The sequence below is a fragment of the Canis lupus genome, chromosome 29, assembly GCF_048164855.1.
Source record: "Canis lupus baileyi chromosome 29, mCanLup2.hap1, whole genome shotgun sequence".
Classification (NCBI taxonomy): domain Eukaryota; kingdom Metazoa; phylum Chordata; class Mammalia; order Carnivora; family Canidae; genus Canis; species Canis lupus.
The window spans coordinates 925,920-941,033 of record NC_132866.1 but is presented as its reverse complement, the minus strand read 5'-3'; the positions used below and the strand labels follow the sequence as shown (position 1 = coordinate 941,033).

General features: G+C 61.5%; 1 protein-coding gene and 1 long non-coding RNA gene across 8 annotated transcripts in view; one reads left to right on the top strand and one right to left on the bottom strand.

Moving 5' to 3' along the window:
* Positions 1 to 3,843: 3,843 nt before the first annotated feature.
* Positions 3,844 to 5,119, bottom strand: LOC140620511 (uncharacterized). The gene is made up of 2 exons (XR_012020266.1): positions 4,962 to 5,119; positions 3,844 to 4,727 (listed from the first exon to the last, which is right to left on the bottom strand). It is a non-coding gene; the product is annotated as an uncharacterized lncRNA (long non-coding RNA).
* A 1,743-nt stretch (positions 5,120 to 6,862) lies between these two features.
* Positions 6,863 to 15,114, top strand: part of LRRC27 (leucine rich repeat containing 27) — a 36,202-nt gene continuing 27,950 nt past the window's right edge. For 2 of the 7 annotated variants that reach the window (XR_012020369.1, XM_072804809.1), the window contains exons 1-3: positions 6,873 to 6,978; positions 8,966 to 9,225; positions 11,918 to 12,048. Coding sequence is in view for 3 of the 7 variants with exons in the window: in XM_072804809.1 (XP_072660910.1) it covers positions 9,028 to 9,225; positions 11,918 to 12,048 (329 nt within the window). In the remaining 4 variants the exon portion in view is untranslated. Of the gene's footprint in view, positions 6,979 to 8,965; positions 9,226 to 10,642; positions 10,758 to 11,917; positions 12,049 to 15,114 lie in introns of those variants that run through there. The other 5 variants (XM_072804811.1, XM_072804810.1, XM_072804812.1 and 2 more) reach the window with 5 other exon arrangements.

Below are 15,114 nucleotides of genomic sequence, written 5' to 3'. Positions count from 1 at the left end.
GCAGGCTGGTGGCCGCCGCCTCAGCTACTCACAGCACCTTCTCCCGTGGAGACAGTTCCGTTCCCAGAGGTTTGCTTGCCGTGGACCCGGCACAGCAGGCCCCACAGACGTGCGCATCCTTTCCCAGCCCTGTGAACACGTGTCTAGGGGCCGGAGGGACGTCGGACATGCGGCTAACAGCCGAGAGGGCAAGGCCACCCTGAGATACCCGGCGGGCCGGCGTCACCATGGTCCCCACAGGAGGAGCAGGGCCAGGGTGCTGGGAGGAGCAGGGGCAGGGCCCCACTGCTGGGGGGCCACGAGCCGAGGGGTGCAGGACACAAGGAGACGACCCTCCCCCAGAGCTGGAATGGGGACGAGCCCTTCTCACCCGGGAAGGCGTCGTCAGGGCTGCGAGGGAGTAAGGGTGCTGGGCAGCCTCAGGGGCCTCGCGCCCTGCCAGGCAGCGCCGGGAACCGCAGGACAGGGTGAGGACAGACATCCCAGGCAGACGCCCCCAGGGACACCGGGTGCCAGCCGGAGCCTCTGTCTCCACGGCAGCTCCGAGGGGCCGCGTCGTCTATCTCCTGCCGCTGCGGCACCGGCTCTGCCTATCGGACCCCAGGTGGGACAGTGCGCTGCGCCCCGGAGGCAGAACCACGCGCCAGCAGGAAAGACACAGACACACCTCCACTTGCTCATTCCTGCCAATGTGACGGGCTCCCACGTGCCGCTCCCAGCCTGGCCTCGGTGCTGGCACCCCAGGGTCCCCCGGGCGACAGGGCGGCAAGGTCCCACAGGGCCCACGTTTTCATTGCACTGAGGGCTCGTGGGAGGGAGGGACATCACCGGGGACAAGAGAGTGACTCAAAGGCTATCATTTCTGGAGGGAGCAGCTTCATCCCCAGAGAGGAACAGGGGAGAAGGGAGGGCCGGGACCTAGAAAGATAGGGGGACAGGGACCTGGGTAGATGGGGGGCAGGGACCTGATAAGATGGGGGGCAGGGACCTGGGAAGGTGGGGGGCAGGGACCTGGGAAGGTAGGGGGCAGGGAGGCAGGGACCTGGGTAGATGGGGGCAGGGACCTGGGAAGGTGGGGGGCAGGGAGGCAGGGACCTGGGTAGATGGGGGCAGGGACCTGGGAAGATAAGGGGGCAGGGACCTGAGAAGATAGGGGGGCAGGGACATGGGTAGATGGGGGCAGGGACCCTCTGGCAGGGCTGGGGGTAGGGGTTGCTGCTTTATTGGAATTCGAACCCTTATCTCCAACGATGCAGAAGGTCCTGCTGGTCTCATGAGAGTTTTGGGTGACTGGGATCTTTGAGGACCTTGCAGATGCGTGAACCTTAAGGGTGGGTCAAAGCAGAGCCCAAGAGGCCATGCAGAGCCAGCCCTCTCTCCCTGCTGTGCTCCCCCCCGATGGTCCCCGAGAGCTTGAACTCATAGGGGTGGGGGTGGGGGTTTCTGGCACCCACAGGCCATCTATGGAGCTAAACAGCTTGTACCCACGTCTCAAGGGTGAGCTCACCTCCCAGGCTCACCAGGGGCACTCACCCAGGAGTCACCCAAGTCCCTCCCGAGGTGGTCCTCCCGCCCTCCTGAGGCAATCCCTCTGCCCACGCTGCGTGCGCTCTCAGAAGGCCGGCAGCACCCATGAAAACCAAGGTCCCCTTTCTTTGAGGCCTTACTTCTTTCTGAGGAAGAAGGATGTATGTCAAGTGTTGCGTTCTAGAGCAATGGCACAGCAGGCAGAGCAGAGACGGGGCCCGCTGCTCAGGACCACATCAAACATCTTCCAAAAAATAATTTCCAGCCATTGTGAAATCTGTGAAGCTTACCTAGATACGCTTATTCTTATTTTTAACTTTCTATAGAGCATATTTCAAGTTCTTAACAAAATTTCTTCTGCTTTTCTTTTGATGAGGAAGTATATCAGTTTTGGAGAAATCTATCAAACATAATTTACAGCAGTTTCGTACCAAGGAATTAAACAGGAAATGATAAAATAGAGCAAAACTCTCTTACTGCCCTTTGTGTGAAAAACATTTACTGCCTCTGGGCAAGAAGCCGCTGTCGGTTCACACTCCCAGGCCCTTCCACGGTTCCCTCCACCCACGGCTGCAACAGGCCAGTGTGAAAAGAAAATGTTAACAACTCCAACAGTTCCACAGACCAGAAGTGGAAGGGAGACGCGAAACAGGGTGCAGGACGGAGACTTCGGGCCTGCGGGGCTCCAGGTCCAAAAACGGGCAGGTGGCCAGGAATGCTGTCCCTGAGGAGCAAAGTGTCTAAAGCTGCCCAAAGGAAGTGGGGAACAAAGCCACGAGCACCAGCTGGAATCGCAGCCGGGGCAAGTCTCCTGCTCGTGGGTACGACAGGAAATTGAGAAGGACAATCACCGTCTGCAGCAGTTTCCTGAGGCTCCCCAGGAGCAGGGACCTGGGCACTGCTGGCTCTGTGACCGCAACTTTACTTCTCAAGGGTGGCTGCTCAGGAGCCCCGAGCACCCGGTCTAACACACATCGCCGCGGCAGGACCCCAGGAGGCTGAGCGGAGGGCCTGCTAGCCCAGACACACGGGGCGGGGTCAGGGAGCAGAGGGAGAAAACGGGACAAACCCCCACTTATGATGAGCCTGCAAACCTCAATTCCAAAGCATGTTGCTCTGAGAAGAAAGATAACAAGATCCTCAATCAGTGGATGAATTCATCCCAGATGAAAGGAAAACAATACAGCAGCCTGAAAATTAAAATAACAGAGCAAACCTTAAAATAACTATGCTTAGGGTTCTCATGTTGGATAAGGAGAAAATAGCCACAAAAACTTAGAAGGGATTATAAAACAAAAATGGGAAAAAGGAAAAAGAACTAGGACAACTAGTTAGAAATGAGAAAATTAGAAATGAGAAATGAAATCATTAAAAAAAAAAACCCAACTCAGTAGATGACGCGAAGTCTAAGTGGACACCAGTGCAGCCAGATTGCCCAGTGGAGAGCACAGGGGACAACCAGGAAGGTCAGTTAACGCCGAGACACGGAGAGAACAGCCAGGGTGGCCTCGCTCTGTTCCCTCACGGGAGACCCAGAATACGAGAACGGAGGTCGGGGTGCAGAGCGCACTGCACGTGAGGACCGAAGGGCTGCAATGCCCAGGGTTGAAGGCGGATCCCCGGCAGGAAGGGCACATGCAGCGGAAATGAGACGCAACCCGCACGTGGCGTCTGAGTAGTGAAACCTGAGGACGTCAAGGACACAGAAAGAAAAGTCAGATCTCCTTCACAGAAATGGCAGTTGGATGGACAGCAAACTTCTCACCAGCGCCGGCAGCTCCCGGAGTCGTGCCAGCACCGAATTCTCTCCCGGTTAAGCATCATCCAGGAGTGAGCTCAAAATGAAGACCTTTCAGAAGAGTCACCCCTTGTGTCTCTTGGTTTCTCCTCTTTCCAACAGGCAGGTGTGTGGCCGCCACACTACGCCTGTCCTGCCGCCGTGGGCCACCTGCAAAGCTGCTCTGGAGCCCTCGCCTCCCCTGCTGTGTGCCCTGCAGGAAGCGGTCGGCTGTCCTCCTCTATCCCACACCCACGGGAGCCGCTCGCTGGTGAACTCTCACCTGTAACCACACGGACAAGTGCTCAGGGCAGGAGAGGTCCCAGCACCCCTGCTCCGCGGAGCGGCCCTTACAAGGCGGCCAGGGGTTGAGCTGGCCAGAGACCACCCAGAGCCTTAGGCTCGGTCCCTGAGCCCCCCATGCCCACTTTACACTCCCGTGTGTGAGGGAGACGGCCTTGTGACCGACCTCCCACTGCGCCAACACACTCTTCAGCTCCAAGTAATTTGCTGGTAACCAGTCCAACCAATTTTTGTTGTGTTTTTCAGATCCAGAATTCCAATTTGACTCCTCGCTATGATTTCTAGTATCACCACTGCCTTGAGCACGTGAAGCCTGATTATTTTAAATAAATTTCTGTTGTTTATTTTTTTTAAAAGATTTTATTTATTTATCCATGAGAGACCCAGAGAGGCAGGGACACAGGCAGAGGGAGAAGCAGGCTCCATGCAGGGAGCCCGACGCGGGACTCGATCCCGGGACCCCGGGGTCACGCTCTGGGCCAAAGGCAGCCACTCAACTGCTGAGCTCCCCCAGGCGCCCCAAACCTGATTCTTTTAAAGTGTGTGCTTGCTGCCGTCATATCTGGACCGCCCACGGGTCAGTTTCTGTTCTCATTTTTCCTGGGACTCGATCATGTGTTCACGTTGCCTTGTGTGTGACGCACACGACACATTTTAAAACCACGCAGAGAACTTGAGATCTAAGATGGTAACACCCCCACCCGCCAGAGGATTGGCATCTGCTTCCAGCAGGGAGCCGGGCGCAGCCCCCCAGGTCACCTTGCAGTCAGGGGCTGCTGAGATCCGAAGCGGAGCTTCAGGCCGCACAAGGTTTGCTGCTTTTCCAGTTTGCTCTTCCCAGAGTCCAGCCTTTGGGAGCCCACCCCAAGTCTGGGTGCTTACTAGACCCTCCCCTCTGTGTGGTCACAAAATAACTACTTCTTTAGTCTTTGGTCTGTCGGGAGCTTTGCGCCGCAGCTGAGCTTTCCGCTGCCTCCTCCAAATAGAAAGATGCTCATTGGGGAAAAGTTCACCTTCGGAGAAGGCTTCACTCTCTTGTGCGTGGAAGGGGTGGTCACGGTGACCGAATGTGCCGCCTCCATCGCAGAACCCGAGTGATCTTTCACAAGGTGGACCTTATCTGAGGATGTGTGTAAAGGAGTGGGTACCGGGCAGCCCGCCCAGTGACTTCTCAGGCCAGCCTGCTTCCAGGTACGGTGCCCACCCGTGATGCCCGCTGGACTGTACTGCTGCCTGCCCGCGCCCCACCGCCCTTCCCTACAGGGCTTCCTAACTGGGCCACAGAGGCACCTTGGGTGAGATGTGGTGTGGGGGGAGGTGGGGGCGAGTGAAGTAGCTGCCACCGTTTTCACACCTGGAAGGTGACGGTGGAGCCCCCCGCGTGGCTGCAGCTCACTCACGGGTGAGGGGGCAGGTGTGCAGCTGCTCCACGTTTGTCTCTCCCTCCGGGCCTGTTAGCCTCTCCAGCCCCGGGCAGGGCAGCGTGGAGCCAGCCTGTTTGCAGGAGACCCCCCCCCCAACACCCCCCCCCGCCCCCACAGTCTGTCCTTGCAGGCTCCCTCTTGCCTCCAGGTCCCCCTTGCCCTGCAGCTCCCCAGGCCGAAGCCCTGCACACCCGCAGCCGCAGCAGCCCTCATCCCCCCAGCAGCTCCCCGGGCCACCCTGCACACCCGCAGCTGCAGCAGCCCCCATCCCCGCAGCAGCCCCCAGGGCCCCCGCCCTGCACACCCGCAGCTGCAGCAGCCCCCATCCCCGCAGCAGCCCCTGGGGCCCTCGCCCTGCACACCCGCAGCTGCAGCAGCCCCCATCCCCGCAGCAGCTCCCGGGGGCCCCGCCCTGCACACCCGCAGCCGCAGCAGCCCCCATCCCCGCAGCAGCTCCCGGGGCCCTCGCCCTGCACACCCGCAGCCGCAGCAGCCCTCATCCCCCCAGCAGCTCCCCGGGCCACCCTGCACACCCGCAGCTGCAGCAGCCCCCATCCCCGCAGCAGCCCCCGGGGCCCCCGCCCTGCACACCCGCAGCTGCAGCAGCCCCCATCCCCGCAGCAGCCCCCGGGGCCCCCGCCCTGCACACCCGCAGCTGCAGCAGCCCCCATCCCCGCAGCAGCTCCCGGGGGCCCCGCCCTGCACACCCGCAGCCGCAGCAGCTCCCATCCCCGCAGCAGCTCCCGGGGCCCTCGCCCTGCACACCCGCAGCTGCAGCAGCCCCCATCCCCGCAGCAGCCCCCGGGGCCCCCGCCCTGCACACCTGCAGCTGCAGCAGCCCCCATCCCTGCAGCAGCTCCCGGGGCCCTCGCCCTGCACACACGCAGCTGCAGCAGCCCCCATCCCCGCAGCAGCCCCCGGGGCCCCCGCCCTGCACACCCGCAGCTGCAGCAGCCCCCATCCCCGCAGCCGCTCCCGGGGCCCTCGCCCTGCACACCCGCAGCTGCAGCAGCCCCCATCCCCGCAGCAGCCCCCGGGGCCCCCGCCCTGCACACCCGCAGCTGCAGCAGCCCCCATCCCCGCAGCAGCCCCCGGGGCCCCCGCCCTGCACACCCGCAGCTGCAGCAGCCCCCATCCCTGCAGCAGCTCCCGGGGCCCTCGCCCTGCACACCCGCAGCCGCAGCAGCCCCCATCCCCGCAGCCGCTCCGGGGCCCTCGCCCTGCACACCCGCAGCTGCAGCAGCCCCCATCCCCGCAGCAGCTCCCGGGGGCCCCGCCCTGCACACCCGCAGCTGCAGCAGCCCCCATCCCTGCAGCAGCTCCCGGGGCCCTCGCCCTGCACACACGCAGCTGCAGCAGCCCCCATCCCCGCAGCAGCCCCCGGGGCCCCCGCCCTGCACACCCGCAGCTGCAGCAGCCCCCATCCCCGCAGCCGCTCCGGGGCCCTCGCCCTGCACACCCGCAGCCGCAGCAGCCCCCATCCCCGCAGCAGCTCCCCGAGGGCCGCTCCCCGAGCCCGGGCGGCCTGGTGCGCGCCCCCTCCTTCCCGGCGGTCCCGGGCCCGCGGCTGCCCTCTGGGCTCCGGGGTCTGGCAGCCTGTGGCCGAGGAGCCCAGGGGCCACCCGGCGGGCTCCGGGACGACGCTGCCCGGGGCGGTGTCCGTGGGACCAGAGATCGGGTCCCTCCGCGCAGCGCGCCTTCCCCGCACGCTCGTCTCTCGGGACCAAGACGCACGTGTCCCCGCGGGCGGCACCGACTGGCCCGGGCCCGGCTGGGACTCCGCGCGCACGCGCTCCTCACTCTCCGTGCGCTCGGCCGGCTTGGCGCCTCCGGGACCCCGTACGCGCGTCTCCATGGCGACCGCGTGGGCCTGGCAGCCGCCATTGTTGGGCTGCACCCCTCTGCGTCCGAGGTGCGCCGGCGTGCTCGCGGAATGGGGCGCCGCGGGTGAGCGGGGTGCGGGGCCGGGAGCGCGGGGGGCGCAGGAGTGAGCGGGGGCGCGGGGTCGGAAGGGCAGGGGTGCAGGGGTGAGTGGGGGCGGGGGATCGGGAGGGCGGGGGTGCAGGGGTGAGTGGGGGTGTGGGACCGGGAGGGCAGGGGTACAGCAGTGAGCAGGGGCGCGGGGTCGGGAGGGCGGGGGGCACAGGAGTGAGCGGGGGCGCGGGGTCGGGAGGGCGGGGGTGCAGGGGTGAGCGGGGGCGCGGGGTCGGGAGGGCAGGGGTGCAGGGGTGAGTGGGGGTGTGGGACCGGGAGGGCAGGGGTGCAGCAGTGAGCGGGAGCGCGGGGTCGGGAGCGCGGGGGTGCAGGGGTGAGCGGGGGCACGGGTCGGAGGGCAGGGGGCGCAGGAGTGAGCAGGAGTGCAGGGCCAGGAGCGCAGAGGGCCACAGGAGTGAGCAGGGATGCAGGGCTGGGAGGGCGGGGGTGCAAGGGTGAGTGGGAGTGCGGGAGGGGAGGGCAGGGGTGCAGGAGTGAGCAGAGGTGAGGGTCCGGGAGGGGGGGTGCACAGGAGTGAGCAGGGGTGCAGGGCCGGGAGGGCAGGGGTGCAGGAGTGAGCAGGGGTGCGGGCAGGGAGGGCCGAGGGCGCAGGAGTGAGCGGGGTGGGGGGGGTGCGGGCCACAGGAGTGAGCGGGGGTGAGGTGCGGGACCGGAGGGTGGGAGTGCAGGAGTGAGCAGGGGTGCAGGGCCGGGAGGGTGGGGGGCACAGGTGTGGGCAGGGGTGCAGGAGTGAGCAGGGGTGCGGGCCGGGAGGGCCGGGGGCGCAGGAGTGAGCGGGGTGCAGGGGGGGGTGCAGGCCACAGGAGTGAGCGAGGGTGAGGTGCGGGACCGGAGGGTGGGAGTGCAGGAGTGAGCAGGGGTGCAGGGCCGGGAGGGTGGGGGGCACAGGTGTGGGCAGGGGTGCAGGAGTGAGCAGGGGTGCAGGGGCGGGAGGGTGGGGGGTGCAGGTGTGGGCAGGGGTGCGGGCTGGGAGGGCGCAGCCCCCCTTTGGGCGGGCAGCAGAAGGAAGGCGGTGGGGGGACACAAGGCGCAGCCTCCACCGGCGAGGGGCCAGCTCCACTAGCTTAGGTCCTGTTGTTCCACTCTGGGTTCTGAGATTTCTCCCCCTGACGGGAGGGGTGTGGGAGGTTGCCGCCCCTCCTGCCCTTCACAGGGTTCACAGGAAGGGACCCAGCGAGAGGGGCCCGCGGGTGTCTCGCGGGTGTCCGGGGGTCACACCTGTGGGTGGTCCTCAGCCCCAGAAGGGGAAGGAAGTGCCCGTGCCCACACCTGGGCCGAGTGGGTTGTGCTGGGGACGCAGTGAGGTCAGGAGCACCCCAGCTGCATGGCTCTTGCTGGATCCACGTTTGGAAGTTACCCAGGCCTGGGCCCCCCGGAAGAGCCCTGGGCGAGCGGCGGGTCTTGAACTGCTCTCACGGTGTTAAGTGAAAGCCAGGATTCCGCTTAGGCAGATGCTTCCCAGCGCCCAGCTCGCTGCTCCCCTGCCCCGGTGCCGCGCTCTGAGCCACTTGGCAGAGCCGGCGGGATTCGGGCCGCCAACACTAGTGCCGAGAGCTGCAACCGCAGCGGGAATCGACCGTGCGAACTCAGCCCGTCCACTCACCGGTCACGGAAGGGATATGTTGGTTTACAGACTTTGAAACGATCTGTTTTTATCCCTAGAGTAGCCATGCTTATTTTGCATCATTGTGTTTCCCAGGAGTTAAATCTTGGAACTCCGGGTACAGGGTGAGGAGCATAACATTCAGTCAGAACCTTCTTGGCTTCCAGCGTGCTTCCTTCCTTCCAACTTAAATATTTGTCAAATTTATGATACCGTTTATTAAAAATGATGGTTTTGTAAGCAGGTGACACGGTTGCACACCTGCCACGGAGCTGCCCGGCGCCGCCTGGGAGGATGTGTGCGGCATCTGGCTGTGTCTCCCCTCCCTGTCTCCAGGTGACTCCAGACCAAGGAGGACAGCACAGGCCCCCGGAGCATTGCTTCGTCCTGGCTGACCCATGGGAGGAAGCCGGGCTCCCCCGGAGGCGGCGGATCCAGACAGCGGCGCCGGCCACGTTCAGAGCGCGCCCGCGTCCCCCTCCAAAGAGGTTCACGAGGGTGTTAAGGGGCCCATCTTTTCTTCCTCGTCGATTTTAGACTTGAGTCAGAGTGGTCTTCACCATTTAGGAGAGATCTTTAAAATTCCCAACCTTAAAGTAAGTGGGGCATTTCTTAGGGCATTTGTGCCTCTGCCGAGCGGACATAGGAGACAGGTTCTAGAATGACATAGAAGAGGGTTGAGTCGGGGTCTCCAGTGCCGCTCACCACAAAATGAGAAATCCCGCTATGGGGCCCAACCAGTGGAAATACTTGTGGAGTCAGACCACGATGTCTCTCCTCTATTCTCGGGAAAGTCTTGAGCACCAAAAAGCCCGTGGTAGAAACCACTGCCGAAAGCACCGTCATCTCCTATTTAAAACATCCCCTCTAAAAGCCCCCACGCAGCATTGAAACAGGTAAAAACTGTGTCTCACCCCTGCCTTGCTCATGTCACATGCTGCCTTTCCCATGTGCCCAGTGCCTCGCCGCACCCTTGCCATCCTGCAAGTACCGTCTCATCCCCCGGGATTTCTTTTCTTTTTTTTTTTTATTTTAAGATTTTATTTATTCATGAGAGACAGAGAAAGAGAGGCGGAGACCCAGGCAGAGGGAGAAGCAGGCTCCCCGCAGGGAGCCGGGTGTGGGACTCGATCCCGGGACCCCGGGGTTACGCTCTGGGCTGAAGGCGGTGCTAAACTGCACAGCCACCCACGGATCCCCATCCCCTGGGATTTCTAGAATGAGGTCTGCCCCATGTTGACGTGAGCGGGGAAGAGTGCTCACCAGCAGGGCTCCTGCTGCCTAGGACTCACTAATTCCCTTGAACCTCATTGTCTTCACCTGGAACATGAGCACGAGACTATTTTTATGGGCTGTTCCGAGAATTAAGCCGCGTGACGCACAGTGTCCGCTGTGCACAGCCCCGTGCACCGGGCCACACTGCGCCGTTACGGTGCTGGCGGACATTCTGGGCGCTGGCACAAAGCTGCAGCCGCAGATGTTAAGCGGCGCTGCACTCGCTAGAGCCCGCTGCGCTGGTCACATGTTTGCGGCCAGGGCGGCGCTGCTCCTGCTCCTCCGCTGAGCGCCGACGTCTCCGAGTGAACCCCTGGGTCGTCAGGGCTGCCCCGGCCCAGGGCAGACGCTCCCAGCTGTGATCCGGAACTCCCACGGGTCATGGGATTTCTGGGGCCTCTGGGCATCAAGGAAGGAGGAGGAAATTCCAAGTGTTCTTCAGGCTTAATAAAGAAACAGCGAACCTGTTCGCGCCTCTCAGAAAACAGTGACTGCCAGCGTTCTTACCACGGCGGCCAGTCCCGGCGCGAGGTGGCCGCTCAGCGCTGTGCCTTCCAGGGGTGACGGGCGCGTGCAGGCGGGGCAGCAGTCTCCGGAGCCCCCAGCCGCACTTCCAGAGACGTGCCGTCGCGGGGCACGGGAACGCTGTCGTCCCGCCAGACCCAAGAGGAGGGGCCGCCTCGCTGTGTCCTGGAAGAGCCCTTGCAGAGAGCAGTGCCGTGTCCCCTGCCTTTCTAGATTCCGTCTTCTGGCGTCGAGGAGGATCTGGGGTTTCAGAGCTGAGCGCTACAATGGCTTGGCCCGAGGGGGAGCAGGCCCCGGAAGCCTGGAGCCAGAGCGGGCTCACCCCGAGGTGCGCATGCACTGTGCCCACGTAACCACCAGACCGTGTCCCCGAGACTGCCCCCTGCCCGCGGGGTGACCGGCCACTGCATTTTCCATGCGCTTGCAAAGCCCCCGCCGCAACCCGTGAGGGGACTCAGAGGCTGGCATCGGAGGCAGATCTGGGAGTGGGGGCGGCCGGGTCCCCAGTCGGCTGGCTGCTGCTGCTACCTGGCGCTGCTCACTTAGTGCACCAGGCGGGTGGGTCCCGTGGCCCAGGTGACAGGTGGGGACATTGGCGCACACAGAGGTTTGGGCACCTGCTCAAAGTCACACAGCCAATGAGGTTCCCAAATCTAGTAGGTTTGAACCCAGAAAGTCGGGCTCCCCGGCCAGTGCTCTTAACATCTGTGCTGCCCCAGTGGTGGTGGTGTTGGATCCGTGCTCACGCGACCTACAAGTCAAGCAAATACAACATGTAACAGCAGCATTAAGAGAGATTTTTAAAATTACCCATCACTGGGGCCCCCGTGTGACTTAGTCGTGTGAGCGTCGGCCTCGTGATCTCAGTTGCCGGCTTAGGCCCCAGCTTGGACTCCGCCTGGGCATGGAGCCTACTTGAAAGAAATGACCCACGATGGTGCCACACCGTGACTGTGGACTTACACGCACCTTTTTACGCCGCGGGGTGGCCCTCTCCTCCCCCTGCATCTTGGCGCGTGGAGCAGCGGGGTGGGGCCGAGGCCGAAGCGTAGTGCGTGTGTCTCAGTTTCCCTCTTTGCTTGGGATGAGTCCCTGGGACCAGACTTGGCTCGTGCCGCCTGCCCCTGGCCAGTTACCTCGGGCTGCTGTGCGGGCACTAGGGAAGGGGTGGGAACAGCGGGGCCCGGGAAGGGGGACAGGGATTTCACACGTGGGGAGTCGGTTTGGTGTTAAAGCGTGTTTGTAGAGAAAGCTGGTGTGTGCGTGCTGGTGGCTGAGCCGTCAGCCGGGGGTCACTCTCCAGCCCCGGAGCTTTCCTTTCTGCCCCTCGTCTGCGGCTTCAGCTATCCAAGGCCAAGATGTCGCGGGTTCTCTTCTCACTTGCTACGCATGAGGGCAAAAGCCTGTGGTTCTGGAAGCGCTTTAGGACGTATCGTGTTTTAAAATGTAGTTAGTTGACGAGACGTTCTCTTTCCTTTTCCCTGGAAGCAATTGCATCTTCAAAGAAATGCCCTCTGCGAGATTCCTAAAGATTTCTTCCAGCTACTGCCAAAGCTCACCTGGCTGGACCTCCGCCATAATAGGATTAAAGCCCTTCCTTCTGGGATTGGGTCTCACAAGTAAGTTGCGTGTTTATATTCTCAGATTTTAAGAAGCCATCCTGTTTTAAGATGTCCGAGTGCCTGCTGCTTAGCTCCAAGTCCTGATTGAGTTTCGGTGTCAGCTTAGAAGTGTTTGATGCTATTTTTAGAGCCAGCTGATCGATGCAGTGAATGAATGTACCAAATGCACGTAACCGTAGTCATAACGTAGGATATTTAATAGCACAAAGGATGCTGGTAGCCACCGTGCCTTTGCTGGGCCAACCATGAGGTTTATGCACATCTGGTTCCAGCTCTGACTGGTACCCTGCAAAGCTGCCAGAAGGGTCGGGAAACCCCAGAGTAAGCAATGCGTGCTATCCTGCCACGTTCCTGCTGCTCTGATCCAGGGATTTCCTAGCACCCCCGCTTCTGGAACGAATGCCCTGCCTCTCTCCCTCCTCCTCACGTGGCCCCGGTCAGCAGCCCACCGTCAGCTGGCCTCCTCGCTCCCTGGGGACCTGCACACACTCACTGTGAGCTCGGCCTCCTGTCCTGACCTCAACGCCTCCAGCTCCCACACCCTCCCTATGAAAACCTCGTAGACACTGTAGGATCGCCTTTAGTGTCGGTGCCTCCTGGGCGGAGGAGAGCATACACGTAGGCCCCGGGTGTGTGTGCGCCTGGCGGATGCGGGGCCGCAAGGAGGCCAGCGTGCCAGGACGCAGGAGGGAGAGGTGGGCAGGCAATGTTGGCTTTCGTTTTGAAAGAACTTGGGAGTCACGGAGGGTTTGAATGGAGAGGGGTGGAATTCGACTTGGCTTCGAGGTCACTGTGAGGAGGGGCGAGGGCGGTGGCAGGAGGCCGGGACGACGACCCTGCGAGAGGCTGCGGCCTGAGCAAGGCTGACAGAGCAGAGCTGCAGGTGGGCCTGAGAGCCAGCGGGTTCAGGCCGGATCCAGGGCGTGGGAAGCAGACAGGTGTCCAAGGGCGACCCCCGGTTCTCACGTGAGTAATGGTGTCCGCGGAGAGCCACGGCGGCCGCTGTGAAGAGCAGAGTGGGGGTCTGCGTAAGGCCCTTCACTTGTCTCAACTGCACCTCACTGTTTTTCAAAGCAATTTTTGAGAGTATTCTGTCACATGTAGCAGTAAGAGAAGATCTCTGTGAATCATCTGTGCCTCTCAGGCTGCGCAAGGAAGCGGCTAATTTCTGATGATGAGCTGGGGTGTCCAGCAGGGGGGAGTCAGAGCCAGGAGCTGCCTTCCCAGAGCTCCTGGGGTCGTCGGGGTCTGCAGAGCAGATCGCCTGCTGTGAGTTGTGCCACCGGACGCACAGAACCGTGTCCTTGGCACCAACCAGGGCTGCGTGACAGGTGGCCGAGGCTTCCCTGGGCCTGCGTCCACCGTGTCCCCTGCAGCTTGACGGCCTCGTGAGTGTTCTGAGCTTGTGGTTCAGGCCCGGCTGGGAAGGCTTTGTTCTCCCCAAGGCCCCCATCCTTTGTGTTGAGGATAATTTAGTGCTTTCTGTCTATAAATTGTGGCACTCGCACAGCCAAGAGGGGGGGGTTGCTACTCAAAGGGTAAATAAATAGAACCCGTTCCCCGAACTCGGCTCTGTCCTATAAAGGAAGTCCACAGTCCTCCAGTTTTGGAATCCTTCGATTTTGCCAGTCAAAGCCAGCTGCTTAATACTGTTTAAGATATAATTTTGCATGTGATTTATAGCTCATTATGTCATTAAAATTAGATCAACTTGCCGAAGAGCTGAAACATATTAATCAGAAATGTTAAGTAATTATGGGTTTATTAAAAGCTTTAAACTTTCCAAAAAGCCTCATTAAAGCAATGCAGTATTACTGGTCTCCCCCTACTCGCTGTCTCGGATGTGTGAGCCTGCTAGCAGGGACCCAGAAAATGTGTCCGCGCCTCCCTCCTCGGGCAGCAGCCCCAACGCAGCGGCTGGATCTGTACGTTCAGTGGGAAGTTGTGACGTTACCGGGGGGCGGCTGATGGTGTTAAGGGGTCAACATTCATAAACTTGTTATTCAGTGTGCACGAGAGGATTCAAACATACCATTGCTCGGGTCCACTTTCTGGTGCGTGGTTGCTTCCCGTGGGCTCCGCCCCCCACCTCCGCCCCCCAGGCCAGCAGGGGTCACGCTGACTGGCCGGACCCGACCTGCCGTTGGGGAGTCCAGGGCACCTGCCCACCTGCCGCCCGGGCGCAGAGTGTGTGCATCTTCCAGAGAGCGGCCACCGGCCCACCCTGGCCTGTTGTATCACCCAACGAAAAGGGGCTAAACCAAAAACCAGTAGTTGAAATGATTCACCTTCGTGTACGTCAAGAAAAGTTTAGTTCACAAAGTCCGTTCTTTTAAAACTTCAACTAATAGGGAAAACCCAAGAGAGTAAACAGAAAGAAAATTGTCTAATCTTCAAGTGATCGGTTTTCCTTTGAAGTGGCCAATCCAAAAACCAAACTTAATTTAACTGGAATAATGGAACTCTCGATCCCATGCCTGTGAAATCGTCTTCTTCCTTTCAAATCTTGGGGACCCCAGTCAGTTGTGATGTTGGACTTTAATTTTCTCACCGTCCAAGGTGAAATGAGGCTTGAGACGGTCTCCCTCTCCCCACAGCGTTGATTCCTTTGTGGGATTTGCAGGTGTGCTCGGCTGCTCCTGTCTCTTCCTTCGGGAGAACTAAAGCCGGGGGACGCAGCTTGGACTCCATGCGGCCCCTCGGTCCTCCCGGTGGCTTCCTGGGGCTGCTCCGGGCAGCGAGAGAGGCGACGGCAGTGGGGTGCTTTGCTCCAGGGGTTTGCGAGGCCCTCCCCGCCCGGCAGGCAGCAGTTCCCGCGTGCCCTGGGCTGCGGTGTGGGTGTGCTGGCTGGAGACCGTCCCTGGGGGTGGAGTAGGACAGCGGATTCAACAATTCTCCCAAAGTCTTGGGGAGGCCCAGGGTGATGCAGGTACAGGGGGCAGGGGTGGAAGGTCCCGCTCTGCGCCTGGACGCCCACCCTAGGCTGGAAGCGTGAGCCCCCGAGTCTCCTTATACCAGATTTCAGCTGGTGCTCACTAAAAAGTAAAGGAGAAAAAGAAATGT